The 13,638-nt window shown below is 40.4% G+C and overlaps 1 protein-coding gene across 1 annotated transcript; it reads right to left on the reverse strand.

The window, feature by feature from the left end:
- Nucleotides 1–2,039: 2,039 nt before the first annotated feature.
- LOC124539387 (esterase E4-like) lies at nt 2,040–8,889 on the reverse strand. Its single transcript, XM_047116775.1, has 11 exons — nt 8,671–8,889; nt 6,345–6,475; nt 5,670–5,812; nt 5,164–5,306; nt 4,827–5,012; nt 4,506–4,696; nt 4,144–4,312; nt 3,748–3,967; nt 3,401–3,510; nt 2,840–2,972; nt 2,040–2,345 (listed from the first exon to the last, which is right to left on the reverse strand). Exons 1-11 carry the CDS (start codon nt 8,849–8,851, stop codon nt 2,180–2,182), a joined length of 1,773 nt encoding a protein of 590 aa, XP_046972731.1. The 5' UTR covers nt 8,852–8,889; the 3' UTR covers nt 2,040–2,179.
- Between the last annotated feature and the right edge of the window lie 4,749 nt (nt 8,890–13,638).

A 13,638-nucleotide genomic window follows, 5' to 3' on the forward strand; every position in this document is an offset into this window, starting at 1 on the left:
TAGGGAATTTCTGTCAGCCCTCTTTTCCATCTCTGCACAGGGACGGTGAGTCATTGGCCCATACCGCGAAAGAGAAAGCTGATCTTTTAGGCTCTCTCTTCGCGTCGAACTCGACTCTGGATGACCAAGGAAAATCTCCACCAACAATTCCGCGGTGTGATACCACGATGCCGGAAGTTAAATTCCGGCAAAGTGCAGTTCGTAAAGCACTTCTTTCCTTGGACATTCATAAGTCGAGCGGACCCGATGGTATCCCTCCAATCGTGCTACGGACATGTGCTCCCGAGTTGGCACCGGTCTTAACGCGTCTTTTCCGGCTATCCTACACATTAGGCGTCGTCCCGAATTCCTGGAAGACAGCTTTGGTGCATCCGATCCCTAAAAAAGGCAACCGCTCAGACCCGTCCAATTATAGGCCTATAGCCATCACCTCCTTGCTCTCCAAGATAATGGAGTCCCTTATTAACTGCCAGCTCCTGCGGTACCTAGAGGAGAATCAGCTGATTAGTGACCGCCAGTACGGTTTCCGTCGGGGTCGCTCAGCCGGTGATCTTCTAGTTTACCTTACTCATAGGTGGGCTGAAGCAGTTGAGAGCAAGGGGGAGGCATTAGCAGCCAGCTTGGACATAGCGAAGGCCTTCGATCGCGTATGGCACAAAGCGCTTCTTTCGAAGCTTCCTTCCTATGGGCTTCCCGGGAAATTATGCAATTGGATTACCAGCTTTTTGGCAGATCGGAGCATCAAGGTCGTTGTCGACGGTGCATGCTCTGACTTAAAATTCGTCAATGCTGGTGTTCCACAAGGCTGCGTTCTATCACCCACTCTGTTTCTTCTGCATATCAATGATTTGTTGCAAATCGGGAACATTCATTGCTATGCAGACGACAGTACCGTTGACACCTTATACACCGGCCGCGCTAATATTTCTCGGGAAAACGTCGAAGAGAACCGGAACAAACTTGTGTCTGAAATCGAGTCTTCATTAAACGAAGTCTCGAATTGGGGCCGGCTAAATCTAGTCCATTTCAACCCCAAAAAGACGCAAGTTTGCGCGTTAACCGCTAAAAAAACGCCATTTGTCGTATCTCCACGATTTGAGAACATTCCGATAGCCGCTACAGGTAGTATCGGAATACTTGGCGTTGATATTTCGAGCCTCGTTCAGTTCCGCGGTCAATTGGAAGGCAAAGCCAAATTGGCTTCAAAAAAGCTGGGCGTGCTCAGCAAGGCGAGACAGTATTTCACGTCGGCCCATCGCCTAAAACTTTACAAGGCGCAAATTCGGCCTCACATGGAGTACTGCTCTCACCTCTGGGCGGGTGCTCCCCAGTACCAGCTCCTTCCATTTGACCGCATCCAACGTAGAGCGGCTCGAGTTATCGACGATCAAGCCCTTTCCGATCTCCTTGATCCTTTGGCTTTGCGTAGAGATGTCGGATCACTCTGCATCTTCTACCGAATTTTTCACGGGGAATGTTCCGAGGAATTGTTCGGATTAATCCCGGCTGCTGAATTTCACCTTCGGACATCTCGTCAAAATTCTAAGTTTCACCCGCACCATCTTGATGTCCGAAAATCCACAACAGCGCGATTTCTTAGACATTTTCTGCCTCGCACAACCACTTTGTGGAACCAGCTTTCGCCGGCGGTTTTTCCGAACCGATACGACATGGGAACCTTCAAGAAAAGAGCCTACTCCTTTCTCAAAGGCCGGCAACGCACCTGCAAGCCTCCTGGTGTTGCAGATGTCCATGGGCGGTGGTAGTCACTTTCCATCAGGTGAGCCTCCTGCTCGTTTGCCACCTATGCCATACAAAAAAAAAAAAAATATCATGTTTTTAATTGGTGCTCGGAGTCAAAAGATGACAAAACTGGACTCGTGTTGATTTCCATTTAAACACATTTAAAAACATTAGGAAATTTTAAATTTTCTTACTAAAATTACTAAGTTTTTACCGCTATCGGAAATTCCAGCGGAGTGAACGCGTAAATCAGTAAAAAATTGAAGGTTTTTAGTAGATTTCAGTCAAACTACAGGTGCTATTTAAAATTTTTATTTTATTTCTTTAACCATAAATATCAATTATTTGACAATAATAATCAGACAATAACAAAACATGCTTAGAACAAATACGTATGTAACCATCTAAAAGTACCAAGAGAAGAAAACATATTATCTTAATAAGCTAGAGGATAAAGTTCTTCCCAGAATTTGAGTCTGTCTTCCTTCAGGTTTTTGTGCACGCTGAGATCGCTGTCGATGCGCAAGTATTGCCGGTTGTCGGGGAGCACGCGCGGCCACTTAACTCCCTCCAACTCAGGCAGGTCTCCATAGTTAGGGTCACTGAAATTAGAGAATAAAAAATCACATTTTTAAGCTTTAGTCCCGACGACTAACATTTCGGAGTATCTGTGCGGAGTCGAGATGGCCCAGTGGTTAGAACGCGTGCATCTTAACCGATGATTGCGGGTTCAAACCCAGGCGAGCACCGCTGATTTATGTGCTTAATTGGTCTTTATAATTCATCTCGTGCTCAATGGTGAAGGAAAACATCGTGAGGAAACCTGCATGTGACAAAGTTCATAGAAATTGTGCCACATGTGTATTCCACCAACCCGCATTGGAACAGCGTGGTGGAATATGTTCCAAACCTTCTCCTCAAAGGGAGAGAAGGCCTTTAGCCCAGCAGTGTTTATTTATAATTTTATAATTTACAGGCTGTTGTTGTTTGTTGTTGTTGTGCGGTTAAACAGCTTATTGGTTCACATAAATTAGTGAATAACGTATATTGCAAAAATTTGAAAGATAGTTTCAAACGTAACTAGCGCAGTCCTCACCCGTGCTTGGCGAAGTTGTGCCACAGCGCCGTCATCCTGTCGACGAGGCGCGCGTCGCCGCCGGCCGCTCCCACGGCTGGGAAGCGGTAGCTCAGCGTGAACAGGTAGATCAGGTCGTCGTGGTGCGCCGCGCCTGCACGAGCTCATTCCGTTATTACATGCATTTAAAACATTTTAATGTACTCGAATCTGACTATACAAAGTGCATTTTATTTATGGTATAGGTTGGCGGACGAGCATATGGGCCACCTGATGGTAAGTGGTCATCATCGCCCATAGACATTAACGCTGTAAGAATTATTAACTATTCCTTACATCGCCAATGTGCCACCAACCTTGGGAACTAAGATGTTATGTCCCTTGTGCCTGTAGTTACACTGGCTCACTCACCCTTCAGACCGGAACACAACAATACTGAGTACTGTTGTTTGGCGGTAGAATAACTGATAAGTGGGTGGTACCTACCCAGACGGGCTTGCACAAAGCCCTACCACCAAGTAATATTTTTCCATAATATTTTACCTCTAATTTATATTATTAGTTTCAAACGAGTATAACTACCTTCCGGTTTCATGGTGACTGGGTCCTCGTAGTGGCTGTGGTTGCCGACGTACGCGAACTCGTAGTACCACACGGGCTGAGGCGAGTGCCGGCACATTAAGTTCACCAATCTGAGTATTTTAATAGATTACATATAGTACTCACCAACCGAAGCAGTGGACACCACTAATAGTATACAATATATTATAATAACTTATATTTCTCTGATTACGTATAATATAACGTTTTAACAATTAAAGTTTGTGCAATTGATTTAAACAGTTGAACAAAATTATAATAATTTACACAACTGTAATCAATCTAGTCGTCATTTCTTGAAAAGAACGACAAAATGATTGAATGTATACCTGTGAACAGGGAAACTCTCGATCGAGTCCTGGTACAGGAGACCCAGGTTCTTAGCGCTCTCCTCGTCGTTCCGCAGCGGCCTGTCGTGCAGGTAGTGGGTGCGCAGGGCGCGGGTCACGCCCGCCGTGCCGGCGTCGCGCGGCAACAAGAAGGAGATGGGCGCGATGGTATCCCACTCGGAGTTCATTCGGTCCAACAGGGTTTGGTTTCGCAGCGCCGCTGTGAATTGTACGAGTAATTAAGACAAACTTCATAGTATAAGGAACAAGAAAAAGGTAATAGAGAGCAACAAGTGATTTTGTTAAAGGTTTTTCTCGGCAGCACACGAATAGTTAAATGGTGGATATCGATGTGATTATGAAGACAATTCAAAACATATATATACGAGTACGAACTGTAGGCCATCCAGAAGAACTCGTCTCGAGTCTGACTGATGATGTAAGGAACAGCGTGCATTTTTCCTTCCTTGATAGCCTTAACGGGATCGATGGGTAAGAACCGCTCCTGTCCGAAATCCTTTTCTACGACTGGCATCCATATTCCCACTGGATCGAAGCCAAATTCCTGTACAAATTACAATTTATGAGTATCGCGCTTATTGGGGTTAATAGCTGGCAGTTGTAACTCTATAATAACAATAATTGCATTGTTCTTATGAAATATGCGCGTTAATTGGCGCAATATTTACAACAGTTTTTTTTAGGAATTAAATAAGTATATTTTTAATGACAGATATTCCATACTAAAAAACATTTACATAGAAGCCGAGTAGTGAGTTTCCAAGATCCTTCCAGGGCTTAGTCTTCAAGCAGTCCACGATGGCCTTAGAGCTGGTCGTGGGGCAGCCCAACAGCTCCGCCTGCTTCACGGCCAGGGAGTACATGTTATCCGGACTGGGCTTGATATTGATGGGAGAGCCACTCATGGAAATCCCTCTATGGAACAGACCTGACAAATTGCAACAAAAACATTTGTCACCTTTAACGAATTCCTTGTAAATTTAATATCTATGGTAAAATTTGTTAGATAATTGTCTTTGGAATTAATCGAGTGTCGTGAGTCGAGCTGAGACGGCAACCTTTCGACATGGGGGAGATCATATGCAGCATGACGCTGAAGGAGCCCGCGCTGCAGCCCGCGAGGGTGACGCTGGCGGGGTCGCCGCCGAACGCCGCGATGTTGCGCTGCACCCACTGCAGCGCCGCAACCTGGTCTTTGAATCCGTTGTTACCGGGCGCCAGTTCATCTCCTGTGCTCAAGAATCCTGAAAGTTAATTATTCAATATCAGTAAATCTATTAGTATCATTATTGTTGAATTAATAATAAAGAAATGGTTATAGTTAATTGGTTTTACAAAACTTTCAAGATCTATAATTAAATTATTATAGCTAAATTATTGTATGAAGACATTTACCGAGCGAGCCCAGTCTGTAGTTGATGGTGACAAGAACAACATCTCTGTCCAGGAGGTAATGGGGTCCCGCCAAATCGCTTCTTCCTGACATGGTGTAAAATCCACCCGCGTGGATGAAAAATATCACCGGCAGAGGTTCCTTCCTGCAAATACAATGTGTATTACAATTTAATCTAACTTAGCTAGCTTGAGAACTGGCATTTTGCATTCGTAACATCACTGAACTGTCGCTGTAAATACGTGTAATGGCCGTAGCGCCTTTTGTCATCGCTAAAAGCGATTACGTTCAGTAATCCCGATGCAAAGCAAGACAATTTACGCGCGTGAATAATGAGTATCGTAGATAGAGAATATTTGCGCGTATATATATCACTGAGAGGTATGAATACGTACCGTATTTGCGTCGGCTCCTATCGATATACAAAGTCGTAAAATGACATTGTAAATTGCTCCTAAGAACAACACACATTCTCGCACTGAATATAATGGTACTTGGGATCAAATACCTGTCCTCCTTAAGCGGGGTGTAAACGTTGATGGTCAAGCAGTCCTCGTCCACGAAGTAGCCCGGCGGGGCCGGCAGGGGGCACGCGGGGCCGTCCTCGCTCGCATCCACCGGAGTCTTATACGCCGTTATTAGTTTCGGTGGCTAATGAGTGAAATATATTCATATATAACGTAAACAAAAGTATGTTACATTGTATATTTGGCATTCGTTAATAGTAATATACTCTATTCAAATAAGCTTTTACAACTTTTATAACCTATATTTAGTTTCGTACCAGTGTAACTACAGGCACAACGGACGTAACATCTTAGTTCCCAAGGCTAAGGCAAGGCGGCACATTGACGATGTAAGGAATAGTTAACATTTCTTACAGCTTCATTGTCTAAGGGTGATGGTGACCACTTACCATGAGGTGGCCCATATGCTCGTCCGCCAACCTATACCATAAAAAAAAATTTAACTACCACCGGTTCGTAATTTGAATGTTTATCTTAATAAACATTAAAAACTTATTTAAGTTGTCGGTTTAAGCTTTAAAGAAATTCAAGGAGGGAGAATGCATGGAGCTGATTCCCCCTCGCTGGCCGGAGCTGCATACCCTTTACTTGTATTAAGGTTTACGTCTTCTAACAGCAACGACTCTTCATCACATTCACACGTATCGCTGTCTCACCTGGAACCGCAGCTCCCCGACGGGCGGCGCGGCGTAGCGGATGCCGCGGTAGGTCTCGAAGCGCCGCCCGAGCCGCGTCACGTTGTATCCGCCGCGGAACTCGCCCCAAGCGCTCCTAGTGACGGGGCCCGCTTCAAACAGAAACATCATTTGTTCAAAAAGGCCGGTGACAAAGCCCTGTTGAAGAACACAACACCTTACGTGTCGTTTAGATCCGCGACGATGATTTTAATTTATGAAATACTAGCTGTGCCCTCGACCTTGTACGCCTTTAAATCTAACGAAAAAATATATATTATTTTAGTCTAAGTTACTCCCTGTTATATCAGTTATCTGCCATTGAAAGTACTGTCAAAATCAGTCAAGCCGTTCCAGAGATTAGCCGAAACAAACAGACAGACAGATTGACAAAATTGTATAAAAAGGTTATTTTGGTAAGTATGTATATGTACCGTGTATAAATAATGCGTAAAAAGGGCTGTTTAATAATCAAAATCAAAATATACTTTATTCAAGTGGGCTTTTACAAGCACTTTTGAATTGTCAATTAACAATTAAGTGAAGCTACCACCGGTTCGGAAAGTAGATTCTACCGAGAGGAACCGGCAAGAAACTCAGTAGTTACTCTTTTTTAACATTTAAAATTTAAAATATATAATACAAACAGATATTTTACTATATTACAACATTACAACATTGTATTATATTAAATACTAGCGACCCGACTGAATGTCATGTGTTTCTTTACTATATTATCCAGGTATTACTTATATCCTAAGCAATTCATGAAGGGAGCTTCTGAGTCTTCGATCATAATCGAAACATTAAATAAGTGTATTTACTTATTACGTTATACGTTTTTGTATCTGTCATGTTATATAATGATATAATAAATTAAATACAGATGTGAACAATATTTTGTTTAATAATTTGTTTAATTTAATAAATATAACAAAATTGGACTGTCTGTTATAAGTAATATATTAAAATAACCACTTTTTACTAAATGTATAATAAGTATACACGTACAATCTACATATACAAAAATAACGTATTTTACAGTTTTTATCTGTCTGTCTTTCTATTTGTTCCGACCGACCGATTATAATGGGACCTTCACTGGCTGTTAGCTGGTGTAATAACGAGTAACTGAGGCTACAACACCAACTTTAGAACTGACTGAATAACTGACGAAGTCGCGGGCACAGCTAGAACATATATAATAACCTTCCTTGTTCGCTCATTCTTTTAGTGAAAATCACATCAAAACCGTTGAGTGCTATAGAAGTTAGCGGAAAAATAAATAGAAGGAGAAAGTGAATTTGTATTAAAGTTATTATATTAAATTATAGACTATTATAGTCTACGTATCTCTAAATTGATAACATTAGCGACGCTCAAACATGTCATTCATAACATACGAGTATACTCGGACGCTTGATAGAATATAGCTAAACTGTAAATTATTCCGTTTGACTTAGAATAGTTGTACCCATCAGTCGGACTATAGACACCCGGAGACGAAGGCGCGTGGATCACATCTAAATACAAAGGCTCCATCTGCCTTCTGTTCGATAATACTTAATCTGAGTATAAAACCACTGAATACTTATTTTGGGTAGAGCGTAGAGTGAGCGAGTGGTCGGCTCATTTCAAAGCGTCTTCAACTCGGCGGAAGTTATCGCTTCCTCTGTTTTACGCTAATTTTAAATGAACCTACCAATGTCTGGTAGATAATTCGATTCTGTTGCAATATGGACTATCTGCTTACTTTAAGAATTTACTAAATTCATACAGGTACGTATATTGAACTTATCAATAGAAAGCTATTCTTATCTGCTCATTAGTTTACGGAGTAAATTCGCTTAAATTATCGCCGTCCTTGAACCCGGCCGACCCGCATCGCGCGTCTCGCTGGGCGGGGGCAGACTGTGTAATCAAATTGTATTAAACTGCCAGGATTTCTAAAAGATTAGCGGATGTTTTTAAATATTCAAAATAATTACATTTTGAAAAAAAAAGAAGGATGTTTTTAAGTTGTAGTTGAGATTAAACGAAAACAAGTTGGGTGGTTTAATATTTCGAAGATTGTCTACCTACTATGTTCTACAAGTTTATTTATATACTACGGATCATCAATAACAACTGCATTGTAATCATTTAGGAGTAGATAATTAAAACAAAACAAAAGAATATATCAAGCGCTAGTTATCACTCAGTTTGGCTCTTATCGATTTCACTTGCTTTATTAATGAAAATTAATAAAAATATGATTAACTATGGATGAATTGTTTGTAATTATTAAACTTATCTTAAATACACTGACCTTCATTAGATCCATGACCGTGGCCATGGTTGTGGCTATGGTGGTGGTCGCGACTGTGGTCGTGGTCATGGTTGTGGTCGTGCTCGTGGTCGTGACCGTGGTCGTGATCGTGATCGTGGTTGCGATGGGAGTGACAGCACGCGAGCACCACAAGGAGCAAAATATTAAACAACGTCTTCATCTTGCGGACAAAAAGCTACTGACAGGAAAATTAAATAGAACCCTTTATATATAACGGTGACCGCGGGTGTTCTACGACTCGGGTTAGGTATTATCTTACAGTATGTAACACGATTTTATTATTAATCTATGTATGTAGCTATGTCTAGTTAGTTAGTAGGTATATACATTATACACCCCATTTCTCTTCCCCTGACTAAGCTAATATGTTGTAACAAATTATTAAAATTTTTGCAACAAAATCTACAATAACAGTAAGTTACATGAGTAAGTAAATATAAAGTTTTTGATTTGTTCACCAGGTTTTAATTTTTTCAATAAACATTAAAAATAAAGTAAATATTGAAATTAGTCACTACCGGCCGGAGTCGAAGGCCCTGTGACAAACATTAGTCATTCATTGCATCGTCAGTGCGCTACCACCTCAGAAACTAAGATATTATATCCCTCGCGCCTGTAGTTACACTGGCTCACTTACCCTTCAAAGAAAATAATAGCAACACTGAGTAATGCTGTTTGATCGTAGATTATCTAATGAGTGGGTGGTACCTAGGTACCCAGACGAGCTTGCACAAAGGCCGACCACCAAGCTTTATATTCGCACGAACATTGAGAATTACTAATAAGCTCAACCTACAATAAAAGGATGTATAAACTCGTTTTGATTGAAAACTTGGAACTTAACAGGACATGGAAGTTTTGACTTCGATTTAAAAACAAACCTGCACTGGGAAACGAAAGCGAGACTGCACGAAAGGTTAAACGAGTCGTTGATAAGAAAGGAAAAACACACCTCAGTGTATTGCAATTCGCATTCGCATCAGTGTAAAAATATCAAGTTGCGATAAACAAGTTTCGCGCTACCTTCTGTACTTTGCATACACATGCTGTCTTCGTTCGAGAATTTGTGTTACATAATACATGAAATGATTATAAATATTATCAACGGAAATTTTACGTGCCAGGTTTGTAAGGCTACGAAATATCTAGAAGACAAATATATGTATGTATAAATATTTAATACACAAGTCAAAACAATTTGGGTTACGTATGTTTTATATAATTGGCTCTCAGCAATAATCCGTAATAAAAGAAAAGTTTTCGGTTGCTCAACTATGTCTTAAATATAATATATATACCAGAGCATAGTCCGTAATCGGTACATTGTCGCACAAAGAAGTTACTAACCCCTTGTAATCGGATAACAGAAGTTACATCTCTCTACTTGCACCATAAACATTTGATTAGATATCAATATAGGTAAGTGAAACCAGTAAAACAACAATTCAAATAAGTAAATGTAGTTTTTCTACACGTACTGAGTCTAATAAATACGTTTGAGGAAAACGGACGCTTCGTTTTGGGAAACCCCGCTCAGTCAGCTCGCGCGGCGTCGGTGGTGCGCAATTCAAAACAAAGATTAGAAAAGTCATTTCGTCAAATATACCAATAATGATAGATATTTTCTCTGACGCTTTGCTATACAATGACAATGTGATTGTATCAAACCACAAAGGATGAAAATATATGTTGTGTAGAGAAAAGTTTTGTTTTATTTAGAGCATTTATATAAAAGAATTTTTTAAAAAGTATTTCTACTTTGAATTTTTTTTACAAAATATGATGAAATTAAATAAGACGTTATCAGTTCCCATCACAATTTTTTTGATCCAAACCTTTTTTACAAAATGTTGTGTCATGTAATGTTTATCCGACCTATACTAAATATCTCTAGATTACAACTTATTAATTATAATATTAATTATTTATATTTGAAGTTTATTCCTCATATTACCTATATGACCAGATTAAAAGAAACATGTGTGGTATGTATAATGTGTATAAGACGGAGACGCAACAAGAATACCCAATGAGAGTTGTTTCCTTATAATTACACTGCGAAGTTTTATTTCCTTTGTCACACACGGCGCGTTTTCCTCGTTCGAGTTCGTCCAACACCCTCAGATGTTGCGGCGCGGTGCAGAGCTGCGGTGCACCTATATGAAACATTTCACGTAAAATACTGTATAATTAATTACCTAGCTATGAATGACTGTCTCGTTAGTGTTCACAAGAAAAACCCGAATAAGTCATGTTTCATTACAAGCATTAAGTGAAAAATAACACCTTAACATATTAGTATCATTACAAAATTATAATGCAATATTTATATACGAGAATTTGCTACGGTATTTTTTGTAGGCTCTTGTTCTTTTCAGCATTCGAAAACAACACAAGCTCATTTTACAATGTTGGTTAGTTGGTTTACGAAACAATGTTTAATTTAAGCTTAAACAAATACAAGAAATTACGAGCCTGGATTACGTTAGAAACGTACGTACATATCGGCAATTTTGCTTAGTATCACTGGGATAATGAAAGCCAATTTTTATAGTATTGCAGTGAGTTGGGTGAGTTATGCACCCAGCTGAGGCGCCGGCTCGACAACTGTTCTGTAAAGCTTCAATTCTGTCTACAACAACAACAGCCTGTAAATTCCCACTGCTGGGTTAAAGGCCTCCTCTCTCTTTGAGCAGAAGGTTTGGAACATATTACACACACAATTCTATCTAAAATTCTATCTACAATGTGTGAATGTTTCTCTTTGTAAATTGTTGCTGACACCCGTGTATTATCCTGCATCCTTTGTGTTGCTCTGCTAGTATGTTAAGGTGATCTATGTATATATAAAGTGCCCGATAAATTCTGCTGTCATTTTGTATATAGTTTGGAGACAAGTAAGGTGTCGATAATAATCTGGATTTTGGGATCTCTCTGTGTAGCTCCGAATGAATGGATGAACGTATTATATACGCACAACCTGCTTTGTTAACAGGAATAAGGCGCTTCATAATTGGAATTAAGGTCTCTACAGAAATAAATTTTAAATACATTGCGGTAGTGTGTTTTGTGACTGCTGATTATAGGAGCCACTCAGCGTTAGTGTTATGTTACACTGGGTTTTCCCACATTTTTGCCCAAAATTGCTGTTAGTCTTGTGGTGCTAGTGTTAGCGTGAAAATTAGTATTTTCGAGCTGTGGCTCTAGAGATGTTTCAAGGTCATATGAAGATGTACAATTTACTAAAAAAAAGTTTGAAATATATACACGAAAATAGTAATGTAACGCAACGTGAAAATGACATTATTTGGCGTACGCCACGAATACTACTACTAATGTTGTACGATTAAGATTTTATATCGAGAGTGCAATGACCTTAAAGCTGTTGTTGCTCGTTCACCTTCCTACCACGACTACATGTCTGCGAGGAGCCGTGAGCCTTGGCATCTCTGTATGATTGACCTGCTCACTGGATGTCATCAGGCTGAAGCATTCTTTAATTTTAATAAAGATCAACAGCTGTGTGTTACTATCAGAGGACTAAATTACAAACGATACTATACAAATTCATTGGGTTTCGAACATAATTATGTGGAGGAATTGCGAACTAGACTGTAGATACAAGAGACATTCGTTGTTTGTGGGCGGTGGCGGTATGAAACCACACCGTCATTTTCTTAAATAATTTTTATTGAATGAAGGTTTGATTAAATAAAATGCAAGTATTTCTTTACATAAGAGTATATTATTACGCAGAAGAATATTTACAACTCTTACAACTGAGCCAAAATCTTATAAATGTGTACAATTCGTTACAGGACCATTTATATTTCGCTTACGTCATTAAATTATACTAAGAGATTACGAGCATTCGCCTAACAGCGCTCGCACCGAGCTACCGAGCTGCCGAGCTACCGAGCTGCCGAGCTACCGAGCTACCGAGCTACCGAGCTAGCGGCCGCAACTACGCGCACCAAAGCGGGTCCCGCCGCCGTGCGTCTCACTGATCACTTTCAATCCAATTTAAACAAAACGCCAAAAGCTGCTGCACGTTTTTCTATTTTGTACTTATTAAATAAAAACCTTTAAAAAATATTGTTATTTTATCAAAAATCTTCAACTTATCTACAAGAGTTACGTTACTTTGACTCTCCAATATTGCTATTTAAATTGGGTTGAAAAGTTTAAAATACACGCTAATAATCGTCAGTTAAACTCGCAACGCTAGTCATGTTCTACTGAAACCTCCCCGGAAGGTACGGAAGCGGCGTTACTGTATCGGATTTGTTATTTTAAAGATGAGCGTTAGTTTAGGGTTCAGCATGACACGACTGACATTGCGAGGGGCCGCTATTAGCGTGCCGGTTGTGCGCCCGTAGTTGCCGGCCTTTACAAAAGCAGAATTCGCAGTCGCTCAAGGCGCGAACATCTATTCCAAGGAGAGCAGGCTTCCGTCCGCGGCCGGCGCCAGGCGGGTGATGTCTACTGGACTGTGATGTAACATGTGAAATTATATATAGGTGTACACACACACACACACAATCGGGCATCGTGCGATCGAGATAGCTCCTATCACAGATACTATTGAATGCGTCGTCACCTCGCTCGCGCGTTGTACTATTATACCACACACAACTCGTGTTCTCGTTTGCAACATTCATACTAAATCAATTTCGATAATATAATATCTAAGCGAGCAAGATGCGCTTCTCATGTCACAGCCGCCTTCACGAAACGAATATATATATACATACAAAAATATAAACAAGGAACAAGTGTTGACATTTTCGAATGTTATTTACAATATCGGTAATTACATAGTTCGAAAAATTCGCGCAGGAACAGAGTCGCGCTATGAGCAAGGCGCGAGGAGCCTCGCCCGTCTGATGCCGTCGCTACTGTACAACGCCACGTGCGCCGAGAGACTCATTTATTTTTTTTTAAATC

Source organism: Vanessa cardui, chromosome 22 (genome assembly GCF_905220365.1).
Source record: "Vanessa cardui chromosome 22, ilVanCard2.1, whole genome shotgun sequence".
Classification (NCBI taxonomy): Eukaryota; Metazoa; Arthropoda; class Insecta; order Lepidoptera; family Nymphalidae; genus Vanessa; species Vanessa cardui.